General features: G+C 33.8%; 1 protein-coding gene and 1 pseudogene across 1 annotated transcript; both read left to right on the top strand.

The window, feature by feature from the left end:
- The first annotated feature begins 116 nt into the window (after window positions 1-116).
- Window positions 117-2,893, top strand: LOC121725641 (piggyBac transposable element-derived protein 4-like). The gene is made up of 2 exons (XM_042112669.1): window positions 117-1,685; window positions 2,202-2,893. Exons 1-2 carry the CDS (start codon window positions 139-141, stop codon window positions 2,209-2,211), a joined length of 1,557 nt encoding a protein of 518 aa, XP_041968603.1. The 5' UTR covers window positions 117-138; the 3' UTR covers window positions 2,212-2,893.
- Window positions 2,894-7,116: 4,223 nt separating this feature from the next.
- Window positions 7,117-8,390, top strand: LOC121725458 (annotated as a pseudogene).
- Window positions 8,391-17,586: the final 9,196 nt, after the last annotated feature.

Here is a 17,586-nt window from a genome sequence, read left to right as displayed (position 1 = left end):
ATGATAGAAATAGACATTTTTATACTCGGTTGCGATAGGCATGTTGTATGTTAAAATTCAAACACGCAAAGCTATCTTAGGTAACCTTTATTGACTCTAATTTATTTTTCAGGATCCGACCAATTTCCATTTAGTATAATGATTAAAAAAGATTTGTGCGAGTTTTCGGAAAGTGATGACGAAAAACCATTGACAAGGCATATAAAGACTAGAAAAAAATTACAAAGGTTTGAAGATGATGATGATGAAAAAGATGCCTTCCTAAATCAAAAACAAAATGATGACCCAGATAGCCCTAATAATAATCCCCTTCCAATTTTTGAAAAATTTTTCACAAATGAAATAGTACAAGAAATTGTAAGATGCACGAATATTTTTATTGAAAAATTGAGCAGGAAATATAAAAATTCATCGGGTTTCACAAATGTAGATGAAATAAAAGCGCTCTTAGGTGTCCTAATTTTAACGGCAGCAATGAATGAAAATCATTTTAGAACCGAAGACATTTTTAACTCCGAAATTCATGGATCACAGTACGTGTCATGTATGAGTTTACAAAGATTTTCGTTTTTAGTCCAAAATATATGTTTTAACGACAAAGAGACCGAAGAAAATGAATCAGACCCTTTTTCTCCAATGAGAAACATATGGGATTTACTTATGACACAATGTCGAAACAACAGTATACTTGGAAGTAATGTCACCATTGACGAGATTTTGGTACCATTTAGAGGAAGTTGTAGTTTCAAAATGTTTCTTCCCGACAATGAGAAAAAATACGGCATCAAAATTATGACGATGTGCGATAGTAGTAGTTACTATATGATAGACGCAATGCCTCATCTTGGGAAATACACTAAAACTGACGGTTGCTCGGCGTCTGAATTTTACATAAAAGAGCTCACTAAATCTATTCACGGTACTAAAACAAATGTAACAGTGAAAGGACTAAAACCGTCAATTTATCTCGCAGAACAGATGTTAGAGAAACCATATAACCTAACAATGATAAGTTCGGTTAAAGCTAGTAATAAAGAAATTCCTAAAGTTTTGAAACGCAACACGAATCGTAGCATTGAGACTCCTTCGTTTTCTACTGTCGGCTCAGTAACATTCATGTCATATAATTTAGATTCAAATGCGATAAGATATCTTTTAGCAACTAACGACGACAAAAATGCCATCTTAGAAAACTATGACGCCACTAAAAATTCAGTGGTGGCGTTCGACCAAATGTGTTCGGATATGTCCTGCAAGAGAAAGGGTAATAACTGGACGACAATCTTATTTTATCATTTAATTAACATTGTAAGTGTAAATAGCTACATTCTGTATTGTCAAAACAGTAAAAACGATAATCGCAAACCCATACAGCGGAGGGTTTTTATGAATAAATTGCACGCGGATCTCGCCAATCCCTGGAGAAAAATACGTTTTGGGTTAAGCAACATGCCTAGAACGGTTAAAAACGATATACTGGCTGTTTTAAATAAGCAAAAAAAAGAATGTCCAGGAATCGCAAAAGAAAAAAAAGAAGTTCCCGAAGGAAAGAGGCGAGCGTGTTCGATGTGTCATTATAAGTTAAATAGAAAAACTAGAAATGTTTGCAAAAAATGTAAGCAATTTATCTGTGGCCAGCACACTGCAAGCGTTTGCGTCATTTGCGCCGAGGATCTTGTTGCAATGTAAGAATATATAGCGAGTATTACATTATTCCAATCCAGTAATAAAATTCAGCACGCAAGGTAGTTTGCATCTGGATTAGAATAATATAAAATTATTTACACTTTAATATACAACTTACTCATACCATTTGTTAATAAATTATGTGTGCTCGGTGTTACAATAAGAAATACTTAAATAATTGTAGAAAGACAATTTTACTTACCAAAATTACGTTATACCTTGATTGAATCAACATCCAATCGAAATGTTATGTTTATGAGAAAGTGAAGTCTGGATGATGTTATCATTATTATAGTATAAATCATTATGTCATATCCAGTTACATTAACTAATTTTTAATAAAAAATAGTTATAGCCTTTATATCCTGAGTATAATAATTAAAATCGCCCATACTGAGCCTTGAATATTTCTGATTATTCGCAGAAAAAAATGATCTAAACTTATACACTTTGTTATATTCGTGGGTTTATTAACTTTCTTTTTAGCTTTTTTAAATTAGTTACTGACTTTTTAGACGACACTGATACAAGTTCGAGTAGTCTCGCAAGTGTAAAAAGAATAGACCGAAAAAAGAAAGATAAGGGAAGATTGCGAAGAAGAAATCAAAGCACAAACCGTAGTATGTCAAATAAAAAACGCAAGTTCAATTTAAACAGAGGATTAGAATACGTGAGCCGAACAGGACGGGTACATGAAAAGAAAAAAATAAAAGCCCCTTGCAAATGTCCCAAAAAATGTTCGGAAAAAATTCCAGAACCTGTAAGACGCACAATATTTAGAAACTTCTGGGAAATAGGGGATCACTCTCGGCAATGGGATTTCATTGCAAAGCATGTTGCAAAACTAGACAAGAAAAGAGTTGTTGTTGAAAACTCTCTAAGAAACTGCACTCTGCGATATTCATTACCGGTAACGGATGATTGTGGGGGCGTTAAAACGACGTATGTTTGTAAAATCATGTTCCTAAACACTTTATCTATAAGTTTTAATTTCGTGAGAACGGCGTTGGAAAAGTTTGAAAAAGGTTTCGGGGTGATAGAACAAGATTGTAAGGGAAAGCATTTACATCATCCAGTTACACCCAGGACAGCTGTTGATTAAGGTGACGCCGCGTTAAAGTAAAAAACCGTGTTGGATATGTTTTAGATTGCTTGTTTTCTATGAGAGGCCGGGCCGGCCGGAGTACAAGCAATGGAATAGCAAGAAATGGAAAGGGCGTAAGCGACAAAATGGTTTTTGTCGCGTAATTTAAAAACCATAAATATATTTAATATGGGCAAATTAAAGTGTATGCTTGAACCAATTTATGTACAATTTTGGAAGCTTAAATCATCTCCTCTGTTGGCAAAATAGGAATCCCTTTTTTTACAGAGGTCTTTTTGATAGATTATTCTGTGTTACGTGTTATGCTATGGGTAATTCAAAGACCTTGGCATGATGAATACTGACAATGAATTTTAATTTCTTAGCTTTAGTCATTGCTGAGAAAAATCGATATCGCTACAGCCAAATTATCAAGGCGTCGCCTTAAATCTGTTCATGGGAAGGAAACAAGCAATTTCTATTTAGATTTTAGATGAATATATTAATATTAAAATGATTCAAAATGGTGTCATTTGCTGGTTGTTTGTTGCTTTCCTTTTCACTATTTTTTCTTTTTAAAAGTATGTAGTTACTTCGAAATGATTGAATTTGTTTTCTAAGATTAACAAAACATTTCCATACCTATTTCTGCTATTGGTTTCAAGTTTTTAAATAATAATAAATGAATATTTATGCACAATACTTCTAGGTCTGTAGTTGGTGGGCAAGTCATTACTTGAATATGCATTGAGTACTTTTAACTACAAATCGGCACAGCCAAGTTTGTGGTGAGCTTGAGTTGACTCTCAACGAACTTTCGATCGAAGTTAGACTTTTTTACATTATCGTTGTGAAAAACAACATTTTAATCATCCTTAGTTATATCTTGAGTACCATTTGAGGTGTATCCGGTATTGTCTTATTCACAGTAACTTACGTTTTAGTTGGTGACATAGCAAACTTTATCGTCGAGGATAAGGGTCGTCTCGTGCTGAAGATCGGCGAGCATAGATTTCTCAAGCACTACCATAGCTTGGATGGCATGAGGATAAGATGGAGGTGTACGAAGCTGTATGGAAAATGCAATGCCATAGCTATCACACATGGCTCCGAAATCGTCAAGTTAAAAAATATACATAACCATGTGTAAGGATAAGCGTCCACATGTCGCTGTCGTACGCACCGACGCCTCGCAAACGACGAATTTTAGTACGCCCCATAAAAACCGTTACGTGCGGTGCAGATTTGTGGTAGCTGTTGTATAAGTTTCTATACTATAGAAGGCATACTAAGGGATCTCTCAGACAGAGAGCGGTCACGCGTTCAAGTGTTCGCGGAGCAATTCTGACACGTTCAGAAGGCTCCCTCTGTGAGTTACTCTATATAACGTAATACAACACAAATCACGCAAAATTGACGCTTGAACGCTTAACCGCGTGACCTCTCTCTGTCTGAGAAATCCCTGAAATCCGTTGCATCCAATGCGTGCGATGCATGATGAGCGGGCCTGTAGACGCTTACCTTACAGAATTGACCTTTTCAGGACTCTTGTAATACTAGTATGATACAGTATTGTACTTTGGCTGTATTCTTGGAATGATTTTCGCTCATTACAGTGACACAGTCTAGATTAGAATAAATTATTGTGGTAATACTAAGTCACTAAGCTAAGAAAACCGAAATGTACCGTAGCCTTATTACAATATGTGAATACTAAATTATAATGATTAATTCAAATGATATAATCATCTTCCTATTTTAATTCAGGACTTTTTTTACATTTATTGGCTACTTTAGTACTTATTAATTTATTAGACAAAATATGATTATTTACTTTCAATAGATGTCGGTACCCAACTCACTATATTATAATATAATTATTCTTGTAATTGTATTGTATTATTTTTTACGTTTCGTGTTCTTAAAGGAATAAAACAGCCCTTTTCCTGAATGTAGGTTTTGCAAATAAAGTATCAAGATTATAGTGTCTCTCTTACTTTAAAACGAGATATTATTGTATATTTGAATCTAGCGCTAGATCAGCGTTGGATTTATGTAACATGACTATCGTTCAGTAGCTGTGTCCTTTATTCAGGTAAGCTTCAATATTCTTTTCATGAAATCGTATTACGCAAGCCGCACTATCTGGCAGCGACTCTACGCGACACAAAACGTATGTATTAATAATTTTCGAGTCACAAGCGAAAACCTTGAAAAAGAGACCTTTCCCCTCTCCCCCACCGTCGGCTCATGTCCCGCCCTCGGGGACTTTTAGTATATTCATCTGGACACGGAATATTCTGTACCAACTTTCAAACCTACATGAATTATTTGGTCTGAATTCCATAATTTTCCCAGGCTAAGGGCGTGGAGTTGACACTCCACGCCCTTAGCCTGGCCGCTGCAGTGTAGTGCGGTCACACCTTAAATTTAATCAGCGTTTTGACGCGCCAAGTTAACAGACACGATGAGCAATAAGCATTTCAAGGCTGACCCAACGGGTTGTCAACATCTCTAAGGGTGGATTGCACCAAAGGCGTGGTTAAGGTTATCGTCAAATATGGCGTCCATTACGGACTTTTACTAGGGATTTGACACTTCATTTGACATTTTGTTATGGTTAAAGTTATAGTTAAAGTAAGTTGGTGCAACCCACCCTAAAGCTGTTTAATGTCATTTGACTGAACATAGCTCATTTCGGTTTAAAAATGGTTAAATAAGACACAAGTGACCGTCTGTTTTATTTTCAGCCAAGATTATTACAGGGTGCGGCTATCCGAAGCTGATGTACGGCGGTTTCCTCTTTAGACCCCACAACGCCTACAGGCAGCGGAGAATGCAGCTCTGGTACTGCAAGTATCGCAACACCAGACAGTGCAAGGCCATCATCAGGACCATGGATGGGAGGATCGTGAGAGACGATGAGTCTCTGTTTCATTCGTGTATATACTTTAGGCGAAACCATAATATTCGATAAAGGATTTTGCTGGGATACAGACGTTCTGCTGCATGAGGACAAAGCTAGTAATGCTTTGGTAAAATCAGTTACTTGAGGCGCAGCAACTTTTTTCAAAGAAAATTTACGGGCTGGAAAATTTCTGTTGTTGAATAGCAAACCTTATACCCAGCCTAAATGCATATCAGCAGTTTAAACAATTTATATTTTCGAATTTGTAAATCTCTAAACTTTGCAAGTGAGACGGACGTTGATTTGAATTTTCTTAACAGATAATATACCTACCCAAAAACCAATATTGTCTAGAGACTGGCAGATACTGTGTGCATGAACTGGGAGACATCTTGTTTGTTCTTTGTTTGTCATAAAACATAATATTAATTTATTCGTTTCTACGTCCAGCGTCTTGTCACAAATATCTAAGTCATTGTATACAAAGAGTAGGTTTATAATTTGATCTAGTCAAGTAAAGTATATAATTATTATGTTCGAATACGTATTTATAAGAAGTTACTTTTTAATATAAGTACTACTGAGTATATTTTGTATTATATTAAGTTTTTTTTTGTTATATACCAGCTTCAACCAAAGTAAGAGCAATTTTTTCTGCGATTGTCATTGTTTTTGTTAATCCTTATTTTTATGTTTGTCAAGTAGTTGTAGATAATTATTTTTGCCATATACAAACTATACGTAGTGAAAGTGATATTTTCTGTGTATTGTAGTTATAATGAAACCAATCATAATTTTTATAACTTTATTAAAAACAAATACGTCTAAAACAATACATATTTATATTTTGGATTCCCTTAGAGCTATTGGGCATAAACATACGGTGTACAGACATTTTAATTTGAACAATTATACATATATATAGTTATTCTTAATTCTTAAATATAAGGCCACAAAGAACGGACTCTATCAATAATAATTACCTATTCTTAATTAAACTATTATTTTGGAATATACGGTGTACAGACATTTTAATTTGAAATGCATAAGTATCAATTATATTAACTCTTAATTCTTAATATAAGGCCACAAAGAACGGACTTTAATTATTATTCTTAATTAAACTACGATTTACAATCTAACAATGTTTAAGTGTAGGCACTTATTATAAAGGCGTGTACAAATTATATTTAATGATTTTACAATCCTACAACTAGACATATTATAAAACATAACTGTATCAACCGTTAGCAACTAGTGTATAAAAAATAATAATTGATAAATACAAAACTATGACATATGAAATGTAAGGCATTAATAACAACAGAACGGCGACACCATAAATAATTTTTACTTCACCATTATCATCATTTCTAACTAAATCGACGCGGATAAAGTATTTAGTCCCTTTTTTATGTAAAAAAGATTTGATCCGTAAGTTCTTACATTTGCTATCTTTTTTAAATAATTTCTACAAACGTTCTGAGGATTGCGCGTTCATATGAAAAACTATAAAATAATGCGAACTCTAGGTTGGCCCATGATGGATTACAAACTTATTTTCATTGATGATTGACCAAGGTCGGCTGTTGAGGCAGTAAAGGTCCATCATGGTCCAACGCGGAATGAAGGTCTTTAGAATGAGCCAATGCTATGCATGGTTGTGATCAAGGAAGCTTCGGACGATGACGCTCTTATCGGTGGTGAGGTTGGCCTTGCAGCCGAACTTGATCCGCTTGTTGCAAGTCCACCTCACCTTCTGTCTGTAGGTCTCGTGCTTGATGAACTTGTGTTCGCCGACGTGGACGACCACCTTGCCGCGACTCGACAGACCGAAGCGCACTGCAAAATAATCACATGTAAGATCCTATAAAACTGTACAATCCTTAAAACTATCGTCCGTTTACCGTTATCTCACTTGGTGTGTTTATGTGGTCCGTGATATCAGGTATCATAAAAATGCAGGTGAAATAACCTTAAGCGGACTTAATCTTAAATTAGCTTAATTAATTTAACACATTAAGTATGTACAAATTCTACCAGAAAAATCACTTGATTGTAATCAAGCAATATTTCAGGTATGTGAAATGAAGCCAAAGAAGGAAAAGAAAAAATTAAAAAAACAATTCTATCAAATCTTTTATTAAAAATTTATTCCTCTTGACATAACCTTACTGAACATGCGGCTTATAGTTGTAGAAACGTTTGTCTTTCCCACTTTCTAACCTGGTTATTTTCTTGCAGTTGGCGGTTTAGGTTCAAATCTCGACTGCCTGGCGTCCTACTGCCTCAGCAAGCAGGGGAAGATGGGTATCAACCTAGGCGGTTACAGGTTCAGATTCAACGGATGCGCGCGCAACGGCAAAATAAGATGGCGGTGCTCCCGCGGCCCCTGGTGCAAGGCCGCCCTCCATACGTACAGAGGCAGGATCGTCTACATCCAGAGCACCCATAACTGTGGGCCTAAACCTCCTCCAGTGTAATTGGATGTAGACGTCTTCGAAACTTCGCAAGAATGGCGCAGATCAAAAGATGTACTAATCCTTAAACCCTGGCCTGGTACAACTGTTTAGGTCAGTTATTTTAACAGGAAAATAAGATAAACCAATACCCCTTGTCGTTTATTTTTTGGAATCACCGTAATGATGGTCATTGAATAATTAAAATAAAGATGACCGCTTGAGCATTTTTAAGAGAAAGATCCGACACCTACATAAAGCGATCATTGTTACTATTAATGAATATTTGTTTTTTTTTTTTCATTTTCCCAAACATTTGTTTATTAATGTATCTGGAATAATAATTATAATATTATATTACTCGTAAGAGATAATCTTAATAATAAAATGCCCTTCTATGCCCTCAAGTTTTAAACAATAATTTTGTTTACTCTGCTTATACTACTAGTGTTTGCCGCAAAAAAATATCCCATTTTTATTTATAATACCTTTCATATACTTAGTTTTAAGTTTGGCGTGCAATAGTGCTTATTTATTAGATAAAAATATTGTTATATTTTAATAGTACTTATGTCTTATGATTTTTGTCCTGTTTTGGTGTTTTTAAAAAAAAAATATTTCATTAGTATTGAAATTTCAAAAGTACAAAATTTATGTAATGGTCAATAGCAAGAGTAAAACATGTAGAAATAAAAAAAAAAAATTAGATGTACCTAGTGTACATAAGTTCGTGTTTTCAAATAGGTACTGTTTATTATCTAAGGATGAAGTATTTGGTGTTATATTTAACAATTGGTATTAGACGTACCTATATTATTATACTAGAATTAAGCGAATAAAATATATTTTAGAATGCATGCCAACAATGTCGAACCAAATTTGTTTTGATGTAAGTTTGTAGATCAGATTTTGTAAGTTTGTAGATCATTTTTTCAGAAACAAAAATACCTCAAGAAATAGATATTTTTATAAAGCCAATATTTTGAATTTTTCTACAATTTTATGACATAAGCCGAGTATTTTCTTACTAACTTGTACAGTATAACGAATATTAGCCATACAATGTTTATTATAATATTTATTTATATTATATTCTTGTATTAAGTAAAATATTACAAATCTGATATTGGCAGCCAATATCATAATCTTAATATTATTATTAAAAATAATATTATGTAAATAAGAGAACTTTACGAACTGCGACTTCCTTAAAATTTAAATTATTAACAAAAAATATACTGATCATCTGTTAGTCATACAACTGCCTATGTACCAAACTATTTTATAGTAAAATATGAAAAAACCTAGGATCATATACAGGGTGTCTATTAGTTTTGCAAAGAATTTCAAGAAAGCACGAATCAAATTGTATAACTAATATAAGCTATTGTGTTAGACTTAGTTTTATGATAATTATTATTATAAATACCTTATACACCATGACTGGCCCATAACTATTGTTTTTACAACACTTGCTCGTCGAAATCATAGAAATAAGGCTGTTATTATTTTATAACATATTATGAGTATTATTTTATAACATCTCGGTAATTGGTAAAATCTATTATTAATATAACAATTTACTGCTTGTCTTGTCCAAAAAATGAGGCAAAAAATCTATACTTAATAAAATTGAAAGGTTTTAAGAAAAAGAGACTTGTTGATTAGCACATTTTACTGGTATTTTAAGCATATTACATTAGAAGCTCTTAACTTTGAAGCCATTACAATGTTATTAATTAAATTTACCAAACGCTTTTTATCATAAAATAAAATTTGAAAATTTTCAAAAAAATGTTTTTATAAGCTGCATGGAATTTCAATTTAAAGATGCAGCAGGTATGTGCAATGTGCATGCTTGATTTTCAATGTAATGAGCGATGATTTTAATATAATTTTAAGAGTATCCAACATAGCTTTCGTACCGTTTTTTTATTGTTTTTTTTTATCTTACAGTCTTTAGTGAGCAAAGTGCAGAAAAATTAAAATAAATGTATGTATTTAGAAAAGCTTAGGACTATTTATAAAAACGGTTGGAATGGACTTAATGTTGTTTTAAAGCAACCTGTCTACCTCTGGTTAAACTTTGTGGTTGTGTGAATAATATATTTAGTGACTTTGCCAAACTACTCGTAAGATATTTCGATGTGATTGATGTTTTAAATAAAACTAGTCAAAAAATTAAACATTTTTATTTCCCTAAAATATTACACATCAACAATTTTATATAACGGCAAAAAAGCTTTGGAATTAAACCATAGCATAATCATTAACTCAAAACTCAAAGTCATCATAATAATCATAATCATTTATTTATTGCGAATTTAGGTTAGCTTTAACACATAAGAACAATATTTATTGGCTTTTTACGTACGTAATTATACGTACCTACTGTAATAAATCTGACCAATAATTTTTCCTGCATGGTCTTTTACTTCTCTTAGAAGAAGCTTGTTAAATATTATCAAATTAGTGAAACATTACCATAGTTGACTTACTTTAATATACTATTATTCTAATTTTAGATATTAAACCCCTGCCGGCAGCTGTATCAACTTCAAGCATAGAAGACGTGTTCCATTTCGTTTCTTCTAAAAGAGGAAACTTACAACTAATACGAGGCGGATACAAATACGACAAGAAAAGAAAAAACAAAGATGGAAGCGTAATGTGGCGGTGTGTGCAAAGAAACTGTCTTGCACCTTTTGTAATTGATAAAAATGGTCGCATAGGTAAAGAAGGTAAACATATGTGTGTATCCGATATTGCATCGAGGGAAATAGATATTCTGTTGGACAGATGTGAGAAAAGAGCGCTGTCGGATATAAATACGCCTTTAGAGACAATATTTCAAGAAACTAGGAAAGAGCTCGAAGACCACGGATTTCACTTAACCAAGCTTCCGACTAAATTCTATAAAATAAAACGAAAAGTTTCCAAAGAAAGAAACAAACTAAAAAAGAAACAATAGATAATATGTAACAACATTACAAGTAAAATAAGCACGATCGTTGTATGCAAAAGTTATTACTTACATATTATATAAGCAATAAACGTGAAGTTTGCGTATTCAAATGCACAAAATAAATTAAATAATCGGCCAAGTGCGAGTCTGATTCACGCACGAAGGGTTTCGTACCATCATAGAGAAAAATTAGACCAAAATTTGTGTTTTTGTATGGGAGCCCCCCTTAATTTTTAGGGTTCCGTAGCCAAATGGAAAAAAAACGGAACCTTTATAGATTCGTCATGTCTGTCTGTGTGTCCGTCCGTATGTCACAGCCACTTTTCTCAGGGGCATGATAATTCTAAAAAAATGTATTATGATATACTACCATAATGTTGTTCTATAAAAACTACCAACGAAAATGGGTTTGAACGAGATCTAGCAAGTAGTTTTTAAGGTTCCGTACCCAAAGGGTAAAAACGGGACCCTATTACTAAGACTTCGATGTCTGTCCGTCTGTCCGTCTGCATATCTGTATGTCTCCAGGCTGTAACTCAAGAACAGTAATAGCTAGAGAGTTGAAATTTTCACAGATTATGTATAATATCTGTTGCCGCTATAACAACAAATACTAAAAAGTAAATTTTAAGGCTCTCATACGAGGGCTGCTATTTATGTATCCGGAATTAAAAAAAGAAACAAACATATATCATTTAATATGGTTTTATTGCTTTTCAAAATATTCGCCGCGATGATCGACGACACACTTTTGCATACGCTGGAACCAATTTTCATAGCACTTTTTCCATTCTGATTGAGGTATCTCCAAAACGTGCATTTTGAACGCATCAACAGCCTCTTCGCGGCTCGAAAAACGTTGACCACGTAATTTGTTCTTCGCGTATGGAAATAAAAAGAAATCGTTAGGTGCCAAACCAGGGCTGTACGGCGGATGACCAGTCAATTCGATCTTTTGACCCTCCAAAAACTGAGTTGTTTCAGCTGAGGTGTGACAGCTAGCATTGTCGTGATGTAATATGATTCTGCGTTGTCGGTTGTCCTTTCTTATTTCTTCAGAGACTTCTGGTAAACAAATGGTCGTATACCATTCAGAATTAACCGTTTTACGATTCTCTAATGGCACTGTAGCCACATGTCCATTAATTCCAAAAAAACAGGCGACCATTTGCTTCAAAGTACTTTTTGCACGAGTAACTTTTGTTAGTTTCGGCTCATCTTGGAACACCCACACCGTTGACTGTTGTTTAGTTTCGGGGTCATATGCATAGATCCAAGATTCATCACCTGTGTAGATATTATAAACGGCTTTTGACGTACCACGGTTCTATTTTTTTATCATTTTTTTGCACCAATCGACACGAGCCCGTTTTTGATCGATTGTCAAGTTGTGCGGAATCTAACGCGAACATATTTTTTTTACAGCCAAATGTTCGTGTAATATCTTATGTATGCTCGTCATAGTTATGCCTAAGGACGCCTCTATCTCGCGATATGTAACATGACGATCACGCATTATTAGTTCCCGCACAGCATCTATATTTTGTGGGACAACAGCTGTTTTTGGGCGACCTTCTTTATTTTCATCCGTGAGCATAGACCGCCCACGATTAAACTCACTGTACCAGTGATAAACAGTGGTTTTTGATGGTGCTTCATCTCCAAAAGTTGCGGTGAGTTGAATAAATCACTGTTGTTGATTTAGCCCACGCCGAAAATCGTAGTAAATCATTGCACGAAAATGTTCACGCGTTAAATCCATGGCAAATGAAGACACGCAATTTTCAAAATGACGCCACAATGGAAAAATAATTGACAGTCACATGAAACAAAATGTATTCTTCAACCAAAGAGTTCTATTTTCAAATGTTGTAATTACTTTTTAAATATTGTTCTTGTAAGTGGCCAGTTCCGGATACATAAATAGCAGCCCTCGTACAACAAACGTGATTTTTTTGGCCTTTTTTGCTCTATATCAATAATGACAACAGATAGGCACTTCAAATTTTCACAAAGCCTTAATTATGATATGTATACTTTAATAATTAATAATAATATTTAAATAAAATAAAATTTGAGGCGGGTCCCATACAAAAAACACAATTTTGGTCTATTTTTGCTCTATAACGGTACCGAACCCTTCGTACGCGAGTCTGACTCGCACTTGGCCGATTTTTTTATACGTCATAAATGGTAAACCTTAATTAAACTTTATTAAATCTCATTTAATTTCATTAAATCAACTGAAATATAAATCTACTTACCAAGTTTCAATAGTATAGCTCTTATAGTTTCGGAGAATAGTGGCTGTGACATACGGACGAACAGACAGACAGAGATGACGCATCTATAAGGGTTCCGTTTTTTGTCATTTGGGTACGGAACCCTAAAAATCAGCTGGTTAGGATACCGTTTTAGAGTTCCATAGTCAACAAGGACTTGTTGATTACAGAACCCTGCGATGAAGTTATCGAAATTGATGTAAATTATAATAACACACCAGGTAAGCAAAATAAAATATTTGAATTCAAACAGTGGAATTATTTTCATTCCGATGTGTTCGTCCTGTTGCAAACAGCCTACACTCACGCTAGTGGCTGATCGTAACTTCCTGGGTTCGATTCCTGGGAATTACAAAAATGTAAGTGGTTCTATTACATTATGGGTTGTTCCTCTTGAAAGGAACCAGTGAAATGCATGCGATTAACTGTTGATTTTATTATTTATTCTGTACAAAATAAATGTTTATTAAATTTCAGGTATCAATTCACAAGAAAATAAATTGATTTTGCGACAAAGATCACCATCCATATCATCTGTATCGTCATCCTCTAGCTCATCTTTCTTAGAAACAGAAGAATGTAATAAAGAACCCAATAATATTATGATAAGTTTAAATGAAAAAGAACTTTACGGCCATAGCCTAGAAAATAAAACAAAAGAAAATAATGTAAGTATCGAGTCAGTAAATGATAATATGAAAGATGAGACTGCAGTAGAAAGTAATTTAGAAACAGAAAATGAAGTTATTGAATTTATCAATATGAACGCTGAAAGTGAAGGAAAAGAAGAAAGAGATTTTTCATCGGATGATAGTATCACAGATCCTAATTATTACACTGAAAATGATGATCTATCCTCAGATTTGGATGAAACAGTAAAACAGAATAAAGAAGAAAATATTTCACGTGAATCAGACAAAAATATTACACGTAGAAGGAAAAGGCAGCCAGAACTTTGGAAAAAAAATGTAGCAAAACGTCTACGAAATGCAGGGAAAGAATATGTAGGCAAAAATAATAAAGTTATACGAGAGAGACGATTAGGACCAGGATGTACAGAAAAATGCAAGCTAAAGTGTAACACCAAGTTTGATGATGAGACTCGACGCCATATTTTTGACGCATATTATAAATTACCTGATTTGCAAAGTAAAAGAACTTTTGTAGCATTTAGTATGTCCCCTATTGTTCCGACGTATCAATATAAAAGAGGAACACGTCGAAATAATAACGCATTTTATATGAAAGACAAAGATGGCGACAAAATTCGAGTTTGTAAGAGTTTTTTTATGTCTACGCTGGATATATCTGGTAGATTTATTCGAACAGTTACCGAAAAATCAAGTGACGTTTCAGGCATTATAATGGAGGATCTGCGAGGGAAACATAGCAATCACAGTCGCGTAGATAATAATATTAAAGATAGTTTGAGAAATTTCATTAAGGCGATACCAAATATAGAAAACCATTACTGTCAAGCAGATTCGCGGAGAGAATATTATATTAATGAAAGTAAGACTATTGCAGAAATATATAGAGATTATGTGAAACAGTGTGAAGAAAAAGGAGAGAAAAGTGCTAATTATATCATGTTTAATAGAGTATTTAACGGAGAATTTAATAATTTTCGTAGCATGTTTCGACGCAGCAAGGCAAACGAAAGCGCTAGTGAATAGATAGACTATCTTAATTTTCAAATATACCTACCTATAGTTTAAACTTTAAGTTTAGCGTGAAATATTGCCTATTGTTTTTCGATGTTTTTATTTTAACTAGCTGTCCCGGCAAACGTTGTTTTGCCATATATATTTTTTTGGTATGAAAAATAGATGTTGGCCGATTCTCAGACCTACTCAATATGCTCACAAAATTTCATGAGAATCGGTCAAACCGTTTCGGAGGAGTATGGCAACGAAAACTGTGACACGAGAATTTTATATATTAGATGTCATGTTTTGATTTTGCCCTGTTTTAGTAGGTGTGTATTTTTATTCCTTTAGAATTAAAATTAAAAAAGTAAAAAATGTATGTATTTACTATTCAACCGTCAATAGGCCGCGGCCGAGGCATGCTCGCCGAGGGCGAGGCGGACGGGCTTACACAGCAAGGTTGCCTCGCTCGAACAGCCCGAGCCGCTCAGTTGAGCACAAAGACACGATGGTACCAAAACATGTGACGTCCACACTGCGCGCGGCTAACGACTGAGGCGCCTTTGAGCATTTCAAAAAACCGACACCGCTCGGCTCGGATGCGCGCGCGCTCGCCCGAGCGTGAGCATGCGCCCGCCTCGGGCGAACAACGTCCACACCAAGCGAGCGTATGGCGCATGCCGCGCGAGGCGGGCCGCGGCCGAGGCGGCTCGCTTGGTGTGGACCCGCCTATTAGCAAGTTTAATAAGTGTAGGAATATCAACAATAAAATAGGTTTAATTAAGTACAACAAATTCGTATTATAACATGCTGTTTATTAAATGGGTGAAGTATTGAGGTATTTTGTTGTATTTAACAATTATTGGTATTTAATTAATAAAATTATATTAAAATTAAAAGAATAAAAAATATTTTAGAATTAATGTCAATAATGTCGAACCAAATATGTTTTTTTTATGTAAGTTTGTAACATGTAAGTAATATAAAAATACAAAAAATGTATAATTAGTTTAAATAAAACTGAAATGTTTCATACAGGTATTTTTAGCAAATCTCAGCTATAGCTACTTATAGCACTAAATTTTGTTCCTATTAAAAATTTCTTTAGTAAATTTACCCAACGCTTTGTATCATGTAATAGAATTCGTCGATTTTCAAACAAATATTTGTTTTATAAGCAGGATGGAATTCTATTTTATACATGCAGGTATTTGCTTAGTTTTTTAATGTTGCATCTCATTATAGTCATTATTATAATATAATATTAAATTGTTTCAGTTAGTAACAGTAAGTGTATTTAAAAACAATATGGTTCGCTCAAATTATTTTTTGTATTTTTAATATTTAATTTTTATAGTTTTTGTGAGAAAAGTGTAAAATATAAAGTAAAATACATACTTATGAGTTATGAGTTATATGTATAAATGACTTATTAAGAAAGTTAAGGGTATGTGAATATTAGATAAGTATATTAATTAGTGGCTTTACTAAACTAATCATAAGATAGTGATAGATGTGATTGATAATTTAATTAAAACTGGAAAAAAATTAAAACATTTTTATTTTTTTAGAATACTTATTACAATTAATTTTATGTAACGGCAAGAATATTTTGGAACTAAACTATAATAGCATAAGAAATATATTGACTTAACAAACTCAGCTTTTCACCCATGGTCCGTTACATCTATAGCGCAATAAAATTGCTCGTCTAGGGGGCCCCTAACAGTACCATAGTTGACCCACATCAATATATTGTGATAATTATTTTTTAGATATTAAACTCCTGCCGGAAGCTGCATCCACTTCAAGCACAGATGAGTTCCATTTCATTACTTCGCAAAGAGGAAACTTACAACTAATACGAGGCGGATACAAATACAATAAGAAAAGAAAAAATAAAGACGGTAGTGTAATTTGGCGGTGTGTGAAAAGAAGCGATTGTGGTGCAATATTTGTAATAGGTGGCGATGGTCGCATAGAGAGAGAAGATAAACATATATGTGTCCCCAATATTGCATTAAGAGAAATAGAAATTCAATTAGACAAATGTGAAAAAAGAGCGCTGTCGGATGTTACGACACCTTTAACGACAATATTCCAGGAAACTATGAAAAAGCTCGAAGACTCCGGATTTCACTTAACCAAGCCTCCGTCTAGATTCGATAAAATTAGACGAAGAGTTAATTTTAAGAGAAACAAAATGAACAAACAAAAACGAGAAACAATAGATATGTAAAGAACGTTACAAGGAAATTGGCATACGATTATTATTGTATGCAATAATTATACATAATAAATAAAGCAATAAACACAATGTGAACTTAGACGAAATAGGTTGTGAAACAAAAACATGCAGGTAATTTTATTTTCAAAGAGTGCAGCGGGACTAAAATGGTCGCTTTGTTGAATCATGAGATGAATCATAATACGATCCATTTCTCTAATATCGCAAAATGCAACTCTGCTTGCAATTCATTTTTGTATTTTTGCACTGATTTGACATTTGTCAGTTTGACAGTTTTGACAATTCATTTGCTGAATTGATTGAGA

This window comes from Aricia agestis, chromosome 3 (genome assembly GCF_905147365.1).
Source record: "Aricia agestis chromosome 3, ilAriAges1.1, whole genome shotgun sequence".
Taxonomy (NCBI): Eukaryota; Metazoa; Arthropoda; class Insecta; order Lepidoptera; family Lycaenidae; genus Aricia; species Aricia agestis.
Note: the sequence above shows the minus strand (reverse complement) of the source record. Positions and strands in the feature narration are given on the sequence as shown.

Excerpts from the sequence above, each read along its gene's own strand:
- LOC121725641 (XM_042112669.1), top strand. The coding sequence starts at position 139 with ATGATTAAAAAAGATTTGTGCGAGTTTTCGGAAAGTGATGACGAAAAA.